The 13,767-nt window shown below is 42.8% G+C and overlaps 1 protein-coding gene across 15 annotated transcripts in view; it reads left to right on the forward strand.

Moving 5' to 3' along the window:
- Positions 1-13,767, forward strand: part of EHBP1 (EH domain binding protein 1) — a 364,380-nt gene that overhangs the window by 194,657 nt on the left and 155,956 nt on the right. For all 15 annotated transcript variants that reach the window (XM_059719703.1, XM_059719709.1, XM_019500781.2 and 12 more), the window contains one exon: positions 12,660-12,912. In XM_059719703.1, the coding sequence (XP_059575686.1) occupies positions 12,660-12,912 (253 nt within the window). The remainder of the gene's footprint in view (positions 1-12,659; positions 12,913-13,767) is intronic.

The following is a 13,767-nucleotide window of genomic DNA, read 5'->3' on the forward strand; positions in this document are numbered from 1 at the left end:
TATATTCTGTTTCAATTTTGTTTAAATTTGTAGAATGTATAGGCTTATTGCATGCTTTTACCAACAGCCATACATTATATATTATTATGTGTGTAATGTCATTGTCAATTTTACTGTACTGTTTTAGCAAAAGCTGTAAATAAACTACTACCACTACCTAATTTTGTTTATAAATACAGAGGGCAATTTAATAATGAATACTTCAAATAAGTCTGAAGTATTTAACTTTTTTTCTTTACTTCAGTCTTCAAAAATAAGGTCAGCTCTCAGATGACAGGCAGTTGGCAACAATGATGCTGGAGGGGATGAGCAGCCTAGAGTAGTAGAAAAGCAGGCTAGAAATTACTTAGGAAAGATAGATGTTTTCAAGCTCGCAGGGCTGGATGAGATTCATCCAGGAGTATTCAAGGAACTTCAGAGCTATTGGCTATCATCTTTGAGTACTTGTGGAGTTTGGTTGAAGTCCTAGATGACTTGCAAAGAGTAAATATAACATCCATCTTTAGGAAAGGGAAGAAGGAGGATCTGAAAAATTACTGATCAGTCTGACTTTCATACCTGGAAAGAACATGGAGCGTGTCTTCAAAAAATCTGTTTCTCAGCGCCTATGGAAACCAGGCAATCAGGGACAGCCAGAAAGGATTTGTCAAGAGCAAGTTATGCCTGGCCAACTCACATTCTAGGCTCTGGATGTAGGGAGGAAAAGTGCATGTGATGTACCTAGACTTTAGCAAGGTTTCTGACACTTTTCTCCCATGACATTATCATTAGTAAGCTAAAGAAATATTCTAGATGAAATTATGTATGGTGGATACATAACTACGTCTGTGAGCTCAATGAGTTTTTGTCATTGGCTTGATGTCTAGTTAGGAGGATGTATCTAGTAGGATTTTCCTGGTATATTTCCTGTGTCCAGTACTGTTTAATATCTTCACTAAAGAATGAGATTGAGTGCACACTTAGAATATTTGCAGATGACATCAACTTGGGTAGAGTTGTAATTACTCTGGAGGGTAGGGCTAGGATTCAGAATTACCTTGATAAACTGGCATAATGGTTCAAAGTAAAATTAAATTCCTGAAGAACAAGTTCAAAATTCTTCAATTAGGACAGAATAATTGCATGAAAAATACAGACTGGGGAATGACTGGCTTAGGCTGCAGTATTATAGAAAAGGACCTAGGGATTATAATGAAGCAGAAGTTGACCAGAAGTCAACCATATGGCTCTTTTTGCAAAAAAAGTGAATATCACGCTGGAATGTATTAATAGGAGTGTTACTTGCAAGTTGAGTAGTCCTGGTAAGGCCTTTCCTAGAGTACTGTGTCTAGTTTTGGGCTTCACAACTGAGGAAAGACAGAGACAATTTAGAAAGAGTCCAGTGGAAAGCAACAAAAATTATTAGACATCTAGAAAACATTATTTATAAGGAAGGTTTGGAAGAACTGGGGTTTAATTTGGAGAAGAAAAGACTAAGGGGGGCATTTGATAATGGTCTTCAAATACTGAAAGGAGGTCATGCAAAGGATGGAAATAGGCTGTTCTCTGAGGTCGCAGCAGACAGGACAAGGAGCAAGAGTCTTAAATTGAAGTGAGGGAAATTTACATTGAATATTAGGAAGAACTTATTCACTATGAGGGTATAATGCAGGGCATGGTAGCACCTTAAAAACTAACTTGTTCAAAAAGGCATGTGTTTTTATAGGTTATGGCCTACTTTGTCAGATACTATGAAACAAAGTAAAATGAAGTAGACCAGAGGTTGTCAACTGGAGGTACATGTATCCTGGGGGTACTTGGAAAGGAGCTAGGGGAGATGCACAGGCAGGCAGGGATGGAGCCACCCACCACCCTACACCATCGCCTCCCAGGAGCAGGGCTGGGGGTGGGAGGGTGAGGGCAGTGGCTCCCCTCTGCAGGCTGCACAGGTGCCACCTGTCCGACTGGATGCAGCAAGGAGAAGCTCTCACGTGGCAGCCACCACCGCCATCTACCATCCCATGTTGCCCACCATGTGCAAGCCCCCCAGCCCCCCCACTCTATGTCTAGCCACTGCCACCCCCTCCCCCCTGCTCCGTCAGAAGCATACCCAGAAGGTACACTCCTTTAAAAAGGTTGAAAACCCCTGAAGTAGACTGATGCCTATAAAAGCGCATGCCTTTCTGAATAAGTTAGTTTTTTTAAGGTGCTACTCTGCCCTGCCTTCTGTCTGACTTCAAACTAGCATGGCTAACTAGGAGGGCAGTTATGCATTGAAACAGGTTACCCAGAGAGGTTGTAGAATTTCTATCTTTAGAAGTTTTTAAGAGCAGGTTAGACAAATGCTTGTCTGGCATGGTTTAGACAGGGTTGATTCTGCCTTGAGTAGGGGTTGGACTATGTAAACCAGGTGTACTCTGGTATATACTCCCTTTCTCCAATTGAAGGGAATTGTTAGCTGACAGGTGTGCTTTGGGGGAACTGCAGACTGCTCAGTTTCCCACCGTCCCTATAGAACCAGGCCAGGACAGTCAGGGGACTTAACTATATACAAATTTATTTACATTAATTTATCAGAAAGAAAGGAAACATGGATATAAACATATGTACTCTCTCTCTCTCTCTCTCTCTCTCACTAATATATATATATATATGTATGTATGTATATGATATCTAAACAAATACCATAAACAATACCCTCTGGGTAAATGCTATAAAACCTTATACCAGTGCCCCCGATACAGGTAAGTATCTGATGTGAAACAGATAAACCCCAAAATAAACCTAGATAGCCAACAGATAAACAATAGATAAGTATAGGTGAACAATAAATAAGCCACAACAAGTAAAATAATAGCAAAAGGGGGTCTCAGCAGAGCCCTAGGACTCTACTCATCTACTAATTTACAGACATGAGAGTTCACAAAATATAAGGCACAACATCACACCACTTATGGTGCAAGAACCTCAAAGATAAACTTAATCCCAAGGGAAAACCCCAGTGCCTTTGAGCTTTTTCCCCAAGTCCTTCAAGGAAGCTGGTAACTTCAGGGGGGCCCTCCCAGTGGGACCTCCACTTCCAGGAGCCCTTAACTAACCAGGGGGGACTCCCCCTCCCCTGTGGGAATCCTCTTTCCCTGCAACTCACAGCTCCTAGGCCTGGAAGGTGGCCCTTGTCCTCTGCGCCAAGCTGCTCTCTTGCCTGTGGTGGACTTCGGGGGGTCACTGTCCCCTGGAATAGGGCTCCGCTATGCAGGGCTTCTGGGGCCTCTGACTTGGCTGTGTTTGCTGGCTCAGTAGCCTGAGCACCATCTGGCTCCCTGGACTCAACCTTTTGCTGTGGGTTGGAGGCCTGGGCCACCTCATGCAGCACTGGGCTCAGTCCAGTCCTAGACCCTCCGTGCAGTGCCTCCTACACCAAGCTCCTGGCCTCATGCTGGGGGTTGGGGACCTGAGCCACCCAAGCACTCCAAAACTCCTGCTCCGTGCACTGGCCTGTGCACCGTGTCTTTGGCCGCGTGCCAGAGGTTGCAGACCCGAGTTGCCTCACGCAGCTCCCAGGGTCTGGATGCCGTGCGCTGTGTTGCGCACCGAGAGCCTAGCCACTGGAGCTTTCCACCATTCCCTGCTCATGGAAGTCTTCAGGGGCACTTCCAGCCTGCTGCTTGTCCCTGCTTTGCAGCTCTCCTCAGCTCTTCTAAGCTGTGCTATTCTCTCTTCTCTGTCCTGGATGTGTCGCCCTCATGCTGGGCATGCAGCTCCTTTTGTACTCTCCAGGGCTCCACCCCTGAAGTCTTTCAGACCTGACAGTGTTGCAGTCTACAGTCAGGTCCGGAGGAGCTCCTCTCCCCCTCCCTTCAGGAAATGGGCATGACTTTACTCCTCTTCCTGCCTCCTGATTGGTGGATGGGCTCCACCAATCAAAACAGCAAAATTTCAAGCCTGGGATTCAACCCAAGCTCCGAAAGGCAAGCCTGCTACAACTTGATGACCTCCTGAGGTCCTTTCCAGCCCTGAATTTCCTTTGATTCTATTATTTGACAGATGCTACACTTTGACCTGTGGCAGATTCTACACTTAAGACATGCTTCACCAATCAGTCTCATTTTAAATAGCAACACAGCCACACGTTCATGCAATTAATGGTGTGATAAAATGAAAAATAAGCCAGAAAATTATTTCTCGAAACATAATAATGTAATAATTTTTTGGCTGGTTTTTATTGTACCTTAAATTGAGCATCAGACAAAGTTCCCTGCTATACAACCTGATAATGGCTGCATGGCAGGGCTCTGGAACTTGCCCCAATACAGTCCCAAGATTACAACTCACAATTAGCCAATTGTTTGTCTCAGCCCTGGGACTGATCCAGAGTCTTGAACTGGATCCAGTGTGGTCCCAGGGCTGAGATCACCAGTCAGCTGATTGGTGATCCCAGCCCAGGACCACGCAGAATGTTTTCCATGCACCAGGCTCCAAGTGTGATTCCAGGCTCCCAGCGCACCGGGAAGTAGTAATAGTGGGCATTGACAAACATGGGGGGAAAAGTAAAAACATGCTTTACCAGAAGCAGCAGCGCATTACTTAGACCCAGCTTCACAGCATCTGTATAGATTGGATGCTTCAGTGGGGCATTTTGGTGCTTTTATCTAATAGTTGATTCAATCAGCTATTAGATAAAAGCGTCAAAAAAGCCCTACTAAAGCGCCCAATTTATACAGACATTCGGAAAGCCAGCTCCAACTAACATGATGCTTCTTCCCGGCACATGCTGGGTTTGGCACAAAAGCATGCTAAGTTGCACCGTTTGTTTGGGTTTTTTCCCCCATGTCTGCAAGAAGCCAGTGTGATTTCAGAATCACGCTTCCTGCCATACACGTGGGTTTGGAAAACAGATCCCATTGTGTCATCAAGAAAATGTGTGCTAGGGGCCCCAAGACATTCTGGCAAGGCAGAAGAGATCCCTGGACCAGTCTTGATTGCTCTCTGTTTTTACCATTTTCAAATACCTCTTTCTTTGTTCATCTTTCTTTTTTTTTTTTAACTTTTATTTTTTATTCAGGCAAATATAAAAACAAAGGTCCCTGCACTGCAGTAATACACAGGAATCATATAAGGTTGGAGTTATTACATATTTAAAGGGAAACAATCTCATCTGTACTATCAATAAAATGTTTATGTATGTTAATAATCAAACAGTCTGGCTAGAGACACTGGCTGATGAATATATGTACACCAGCACCCCACGCCACCACACCCCTGGTTCCATCCCCTCCATCATGGTGGTGCTCCAGTACTTGCCATCCCCCTCTGCCTCCAAGGAGCAGGGCCGGGGAGGGGGGTGGCAAGGACTGGAGCACCACTGTGGCCCCTCAGTCCCCACTATCAAGGTGGCATTCCGCCATCTGTTGGAGCACTCTGACTGGCTGCCAAACCTACCAGTCAGAGTGTGAATAAAGCATTATGGACAGACAGACAGACTAAGGCTTTTATCATATGGCTAGAGACACTGGCTAGTGAATCCAAAAAGGAGGGAAATTGGACTGGGTAAATACTGAGGGTGGACACACTCACACTCACACACACTCTCTCTCTCTCCCCTCTCATTATTTACCCAGTCCAATTTCCCTCCCTTTTGGATCTCCAAACATTCCTTATTTTTGTATCCTTTCCTAAAATGTGGGGATTCACTCTAACCCTCAGATGGAAAGGCATATTTAATCCTTCCACTCCTGAGTAGTGAACTCCTTCCTGGGAGGCACCTGACTCAAGATAGGGTAGATTTGTACCTTATAGACCCCCTAAATCAGTTTTGCTTCCACTTGTATCTCCAGGTCTATGACTCTGTCCCCAATTTCTTTAATCTCTGCTTTCATTTTATCTAACTGTGTATTCTTAGAGGTTTTTAAAACTCTGATTTCTGAGATTAACACTCTGCTCTGCCTTGTAGCAGCCATCTTTGATTCTGCAGATCCTGTGAGCTGTTCAGAATGAGGCTCTTCTAGTGAGTTTCTTCTGTGGACTTTGTTTTTCAAATTGATCCCTTACATGGGGTATGCATTTTACAAAGGGGAAATGTGTTTCTGGAATTTTGGGGGTCAGGGATCCTCTATGTTTATCATTTGTACTGTCTCTCCCATGAAGGTCTAGCTTCAGGCATTCATCTGCTACAGTGACATCATGTGAACCCTGCCCTTCCTTGAGCTTCCAACTTTTTTTGTTTAAAGACAGTTTCTTGTTAATGTTTCATGCTTCTTTCTCTCTCTTAAAAACTTGTTATGTTTTGTAATCTTTACATGGCATGATTTTATTTAACCCTACACTTGTCACTAGATGTATCATTTACAGGTTCTGCTCTATAGTTTTATAGAGTTCACTTGCTTTTAATATTTTGCAATTCCAGTTGTCACAGTAACGGCTGACTGGCTCACTAAATCATTTTCCCATTAAAATAGAGCCATCTCTCACTATTTGTAAAATATGTACCTATGAGGCCTTGATGTTTTGATAAATTTGCATAGCATATTATACCATCATTAGTTTCTGAGCAACAAAAGGTATTTTTTCTTCTTTTTCTTTCTCCTCTCATCACTGTATCTAGTGCAGGGGCAGGCAATTATTTTGGGTGGAGGGCCGCTTACCAAGTTTTGGCAAGCTGTGGAGGGTTGCATGGGTAGCCCCGCCCCTTGACAGGTGCCCCACCTCCTGGTTGCCATCTTGGGGCCGGAAGTCCCTTCCCCTAACCCCCTCCCTTTGCCACCAAAAGCCCCTCCCTTTGCCCCTGGAAATACTTCTTTCAGCAAGGGGTTTTGCCATCTCAGAGCCAGAAAAACACCAAATTCTATTCTAAAAACCAAATATCTACAACATTCATTAATTTGATTAAAAACAATATTTTTGTTCTGATGTACATGTGTTTGTGTAGTGTACATAGAGGTGATCACACAATAGCTTAAAATGAAGTCTTACTCTTGTATACTGTGGGGGTGTGGGGGGAAAGAAGGGGTGGGTATAGGTTTGTGGGGGGCTGTGGGTATGTGGGGGAGGGTGTGTGGGGGGTTGTGGGGCTGGATAGGGGTGTGGGGGGAGGGAGCATGTGGGTGTCTGTGTATATGTGGGGTGTGGGTGGGTATGGGGATTGTGGGGGAGAGGGTGGCTGGGGTGTGTGAGAGGGTGTTGGTGTGGGGGTCTGCATGCATGGCAGTGTGATGGGGTGGGTGCATGTGTATGGTGAGGGTGATTGTGGGACTCACCCTACGAACACATGCACACACTCTCTCTCCCTCCCTCATTGAGTGCACACACACGCACACTCTCTCTGTCTCTGTCTCTTTCTCCCTCCCTCCTTTCTTCATTGCTGTCCCTCCTCCTCCCTCATTGCATAGACACACACACACAACCCCCCTCCCTTTCCTGGCCCTGGGGAACCAGTGCACCCCTGCTCCCACAGTCCAGCAATTTAGCCGGGGCCATGTGGTGCTGGAGCAGCCACATGCAGGGAAAGTTCCCACAGGCAGAGACTTCTGGCTGCGGGGGGGGGGGGGGGCGGCTGGCCTTTCTCCTGTTTCTTGCTGGCTCCCCCTAGGTCCTACTGCTCCTGTCTCCTGTCAGCTTTGACAGGGAGCCTGGAGCAGATAAATATTAATCTTTGAAGGTGCCCTGCGAGCCGGATAGAATGGTCTGGCGGGCCAGATGCAGCTCGCAGACTGTATTTTGCCCACCCGTGATCTAGTGGAAGGCTCTCAGTGCATTAAGTGAATATGACTAGTGTCTGCCCCGTGTGGTTCATTCTTGCAGGATTGATGTGCTCAGTTTAATGGTAGAGCTTTAGTTTGGGTATAATTTTTAAAGGTGTATATTGCTATATGTTTATGATAAAGAAGATGTATGTAAAGGATGGTGCTGATATTTGTGGTGGAACTATACTAGGTACTTTTGGCACAGCATTGTAGAAAAGTTGTCAGTATATTATTGGCAGTATATTAGCTGCAACAATTATTTTACTTGTTTTCTTGCCACTCCTACTCCTGCAGGTTTATTACTTACCTGTACAAACTTGTGTGTTTGACTCTTGCTATGCCACACTAGAACTCTTGTTTTTACTTTTACATAATTAAGGACATTGTTTCACGTTGCACTTAGTACTTACATCATGTAAGTATTAATATGGCTTAGTTTTCTGAGTGGTCACATGTTAATGCTGACTACGATCTAAATACAGATTCTGGTACTGCACCAGAGTCTTGAACCAGCTCCAGTGCAGTGCCATCAATTGATTGTCAGTCTCAGCCCTGGGATCACGTGGGAGCCGGTTCAAGGTTCTTGTGCAGTACAGGGGTTAGGAGTGACATCAGTATGGCATGGGAGCTAGCCCTATCCCCCATGCTGTACCAGAGCCTTGAATTGACAAGGCTGTGGTGTGGCCAGGGGGCAGGAGAGCCTGACAGAGTTGTTTGTCAGGCTTCCATCTCCCCCCCACCCTCATTGGAGCCTTACCAGTTCAAGGCTGCTTTGTGGTAAGGAGGCTGGGAGCCTGCCAAACAGCTTGGTCAAGGTCCAACTCTCCTCCCCACCACTGCAGAGTTGCTGGTTCAAGACTCCCACATGGTAAGAAGGGTGGGACCCCAGCAAGCAGCTTTGTCAGACTCCTACCCCTCTCCTGCCTCACCAGAGTCCCTGAATTGTATTACCTCCGTGGAGCAGTCCAGGGTTAGCTCAACACGTGTTAGGTAATATGATCTGGAGGTACGCCTTTCTAGCAGAGGTCTAACTTTACTACGTACAATGGCACTTGGAGTCTGCGTCCAGCAATAGGTCACCATGTACATGCAAAATCCATCTGATTTGCTGAACCACATATATGCCACTTCTTGGGCACTCCCTGGAGAAAAAAATTAAGACCTAAAAATAATTTTGAAGTAAGGGAAGGCTTTGATTAAAAATTAAGCAAATTGCAATAGACGTAACTGTCACAACCCAAAGTTGTGAGTTTTTGTTTGTGTGTGCTTCGGCACTGCTAAATTATGTTCCCGCTAAATTGCAGCTTCCTTGCATGGTGGAGTTCTGTGCTGCAGAAGAGAACTCCGGTGCAACGGGGAATTTCCCGCCAATTTGTAGCTTTCTTTGCATGGTGCATTTCTTTTGCATCTCAGAAATGCACGGTGCAAAGGAGTTCCCGCCATTTGTATGAAGATTCGTGCCACGTTATTGGCCGATTCTAATACATGCACACGTGGCGGCTAGCGATTGGCTTGCTAGCCGTATAAAGAGCTTGGGTGGCTTCCGCCCAAGTTGGAGAGAAATCACTTAGAGAGCGTGAAGATCTCTAAGCGCTGCGGATCCTCACAGACCCAACGCATTTCTTAAGCAGGCAACAGAGGTCTAAACAGCCTCTGGCCTCTCCCCATCGCCGAGCGCAATCCTAGACGTATCCCTCTCCTATATACTCAAGATTCGAACCCACGGAGCTTTAACAACTCCGGGGCCAGAGAGCCGAACCAAACCCACGGAGCTTCGACAACTCCGTGGGAAAGAAATTGCCGAACCCGCGGAGCCTTAACAACTCCGGGGCCAAAGAACCGAATTTGTCGTAGTCCTCCAACGAGGATTTAAGCGGAGCTGTACCTGGGAAACTGTCCAGCCTACACCGCGACCATCTTGGGTGTAAGTAAATAATCTTTAAATCAACCATTACGCCTCTGTGACTAATTCTAGCACGTGCGTGCCTTGCCGCCGCACGGTCCTCTCCGGCCCCGCGTGCCCGGGCTGCTGGCCACAGCCCGCGTGCACAAAGATGGGCCCGGCTCGCCCCCGGCCCGCACAGTAACATAATCTGAATTAAGATTACATGCATCTCTCACCTGTCATACATCTCTCAGTATGTAGTGTACCCCAGTATCCCCGTTTCCCTTGCTTGGATATGTTTTGAGGCCAGATCCCAAAAGTGTCTCTAGTTAGCTCCGACTGAGCAAATGACTTAAACATGAATAACTTAAATGCATTGAGTAGTATAATTGATTGCATCAGGACTACAGACATGCACTACAGACTTATCATTTCCTTGACTGGAGCCTTAGTCTCTTAGGTCTTTGTCAGGGAGCACCTCTTTTCGTGCGTTTCTCCAGTGTCTATTGTCCTGGAATCCCAGTGCTGTTTGAGATCTTTTGGTGCTACCACCACATAAATTATGTCAATGAACAACTTAAAATAAGAAAAGAAACTTAAATGAAAAATTACATTAAAAAACTAGGACTGTGGTTTACGCTAACAAAAGCCAGAGAAGTGAGCTGTAAGGCTAGTAATACACTGAGTTGCCATATAGGTCAAACGAGAAATTGTTCAGTGTTCCAAAAGCCTTGATTGATCTACCTATTATTTTTTTGCTTTGAAAGACAGTTTCAGTATTAACTCTGGATTTTTTTTTTGCTTTTGTCAATTTAACCTTAGACCTTTAGCATGATTATAATGTGGCTTTCTCTGTTTAAGTCCAGTTGATTTTTTAAATAGTTATTAAAACATCATCCTGTCTTCAAAAACAAACCTTTGATGTTAGTTTATATTGCTTAAAACTAGGAGGCTTAACCAGTTTACATATGAACATACTTCCTTTTTAGCTTTTTACAGGATTAGTAATATATCTCTGATTTTTTATTTTTTTTACTATTACTACTTTAGACTCAAGGATTTAGATTAATTAGCTAATGTTTATAGGTGCTTTGAAAATGGAGACTATGTAACATTGTTTGCACATATAAAAGTAACATTCTATATGGACACAGTTTCCTTATGTCTCATCCAATTTTTTAATCTCACGTTTCAGCTGTCCTCTTTCCAGTCTCTTCTTGGACACCAGCCTTTACTCTGGTGTAAAGTTAAATGCTTTCATAAAATGTAAATATAGCTAAATATATTGATTAGTGTATATACTTTAGCCAAATATAACTATCACACATTTTACTTCCTTTGTGTTAGGTTACATTGGACTCGCTCAAAGAAATAGGGATTGCAGGTAATATTAGAATTTACAGAAATTTTGGTATGTAAAGAAGATTCCTGAATAATCACTGATAGTATGAAATATTCCAACGTGAAGGCATAAAGTAATTCACAATTAGCTGTTAAAGTCTGCAATACAATTTGGCATGATACTATTTTCTTTTCTTTTTGTGTGCTATTGAGCTCACCCTGTGTCATAGAAGTGAGGTTATCTTCTCTATAATCACTTTGGGTTTAGCTAAATGTTAAAGTTCTCTTTTTATTATGGAGAATGCATAGTAAATCCCTTCTTATTCCCAGTTCTTCTGACAGTGGTGTTGTTTCCATGTGAGCAGTCTCTTCTGAGACAGATGCCAGTAAAATATTCTCTGACAAAATATGCCAACCTAATTTTTTGGAGTTCAGTTGTGAAATGTCATCACTTTGAAGGACCATGATGACTGAGATCCTTCTGAAGTAAGACCTATCACATTCCTGACCTGTATTTGTCAAATAATCTGAACAGAAGTGGGGCTGTGTTGGCACTTGGGATTTGCCATACTTTTTGGTTTTACAGCTAGAGGACCAGTCAGTAGAATGAACAAGCAAAGTGGACCAGTCAGTAGTATGGACAAGCAAAGTGGACCTTATTCGTGCTTGAAACTGTTTCATTATCTTCAAATTGTAATCTTCAAATTTTTAATAAAAACTAAGCTTGTAGATAGTATTGCTATCAAAGTTCCTCATTGTAGGGTATTAGTGGACGCTTCCCTGCAAAAATGCCCTCTTGTCAAGTCAAATATTAGAGTAAGCTTCTGACCCTTTTCTGATTACAAGAATAGAGAGGTCAACCCTCACAAAATGTCTTTATAACTGAGTTTCTCTGTTTACAAATGTATTTTTATTGTTCCACTCAAGGGATCACACCACCATCTTGTATTAAATCCTTCACATCCCCTTCGTTGCTCTGATGCATTGTGTAGATTTGCTAGTCGCTGATATTTTTTCTGCTATGCATTCCAAACAATTGGTTATTAATCTGATAAAGTATCTCTTTAAAACAAATTACATGTTAAATGGTAGACAGACTATATTAAGTCTTACTAAAGTCTGATAACAATTAAGATACGTACATTAAAAAAATTAAGTTAACAACAATTACACCTAAGAGGAAATTCACAGGTATTACTAGTTTAGGTATTTTAAAGAACACAGGAAAGGTACAACTGTATCAACAGTTATAAAAAGTCCACAAAATGTCAGTTTATGATAGAATAAAATCTTTCTAAAGTAAAAAGAGCAGAAAGAATTTTTAAAAGCATTTCTTTCAGGATCTGAATAGCCTAATAGATGGAAAACTACACTAAATCACATGGGTTGAGACCATATTTGTTTCAATGGAAGGGGAATAAATAGCCAGTTTGGCTGAAACAAGTTTTGGATAAGTGGAAAGCTTTTCAAAAGGGACATAACCTCCTTTCAGAGAAGCACTTTTTTGGATAAGTGAGGTTACACTGTAAATAAAGCATGGAAATTCATTACAAGGTAGAGATCTCATTTGCCAAGTTTCAGCTCGGAGTGAAGTATTGCTCTGAGGACCTTTCACAAGTTTTTCAGATCTTTCTACAAGGCCCTGAAAATATAAAGACCTAAAATAGTTGTACATTCTTTCTTTGTTAAATAATCTTCTTAAAAATATTTTATAGAACCAAAAACTAAGAAAACTTCATCTGCAAAACCAGAAGAATCTTACTATAATGAAAATTATAATCCCTTTAAAGAGGATGATGCTTCAGATAATTTGAATCCATTTGATGAGCCAGATCCTGAACCTGAAATGTGTATGATCATCAAAGATTCCCCTCCACAACTTGCAAAAAAGAAGAGTGTAAGACCAGTGGACATGAGTAAATACCTCTATGCAGATACCTCCAAAACTGAAGAGGAAGAGTTAGACGAGTAAGTATAATATTTCATTTTGCAGCAACCAATCCTGAGGTATTAATGGGATTACTGGTAAAATCTTAATGTGTAAATGAATTCAGCTGTGGTGATTCCTGCCCATGGGCACAGGGCAGAATTGTTTTCCAGTTTGAGGTTCAGAAAGATTTTATCCCTGAGGCATATTCACGGGGTCTATTGGAGCACTTTTTCTGCAAGGGCTCTGGGGAAACTTTTGCTCTGCTCTGCAGTATTAAACAGAGGTCATCTGTTAAGAACAAGTGCCCATGTCCATTAGTCCATGCCCTGCCATTGCACTATATTAGGCAGTGAAGACTGATGGGGCTTGACTCTGTGCTTTATTACTCATTTTTCTCTTAAAATAACCTGTATTTTCTTCTGCTTGTAATAATGGGAACTCTTAGGATCAGCGCACTATGCATAGACTTAGAGAATTGGGATATCTATGTAGCATGTGTCTAATCTTTGGGAAGCTCATAAAGACTGTGGCCATATATGTGAAAAAGAAGAATTATGCACAAACTATCGGCATTTTTTTCCTTATAGCCCCATATCAACTTCTTATAAGCCAGCACTGACTGCTGTATTCTAGTAATGACAAGAACAGGGAGCAAGGGCATTGTGCAATAGCTGTGCAACTTGGGCTGACTGAAGGCTTATTTGTTTCTTCAGCTGCCTTAGGAATATAGTTATTAGTAAACAACTGCACTGGCCATGAAATGATTTATTGTGGTTATACATGAGTTAAAGATAACAATTGTAATCAACTAGTAATTTTAAAACCTTGATGAAATTTATCATGACACAACATGTGCAGGGGCTCTAATATTTATTAGTAATGCAGGTGTCATG

This window comes from Alligator mississippiensis, chromosome 1, assembly GCF_030867095.1.
Source record: "Alligator mississippiensis isolate rAllMis1 chromosome 1, rAllMis1, whole genome shotgun sequence".
NCBI classification, from domain to species: Eukaryota; Metazoa; Chordata; order Crocodylia; family Alligatoridae; genus Alligator; species Alligator mississippiensis.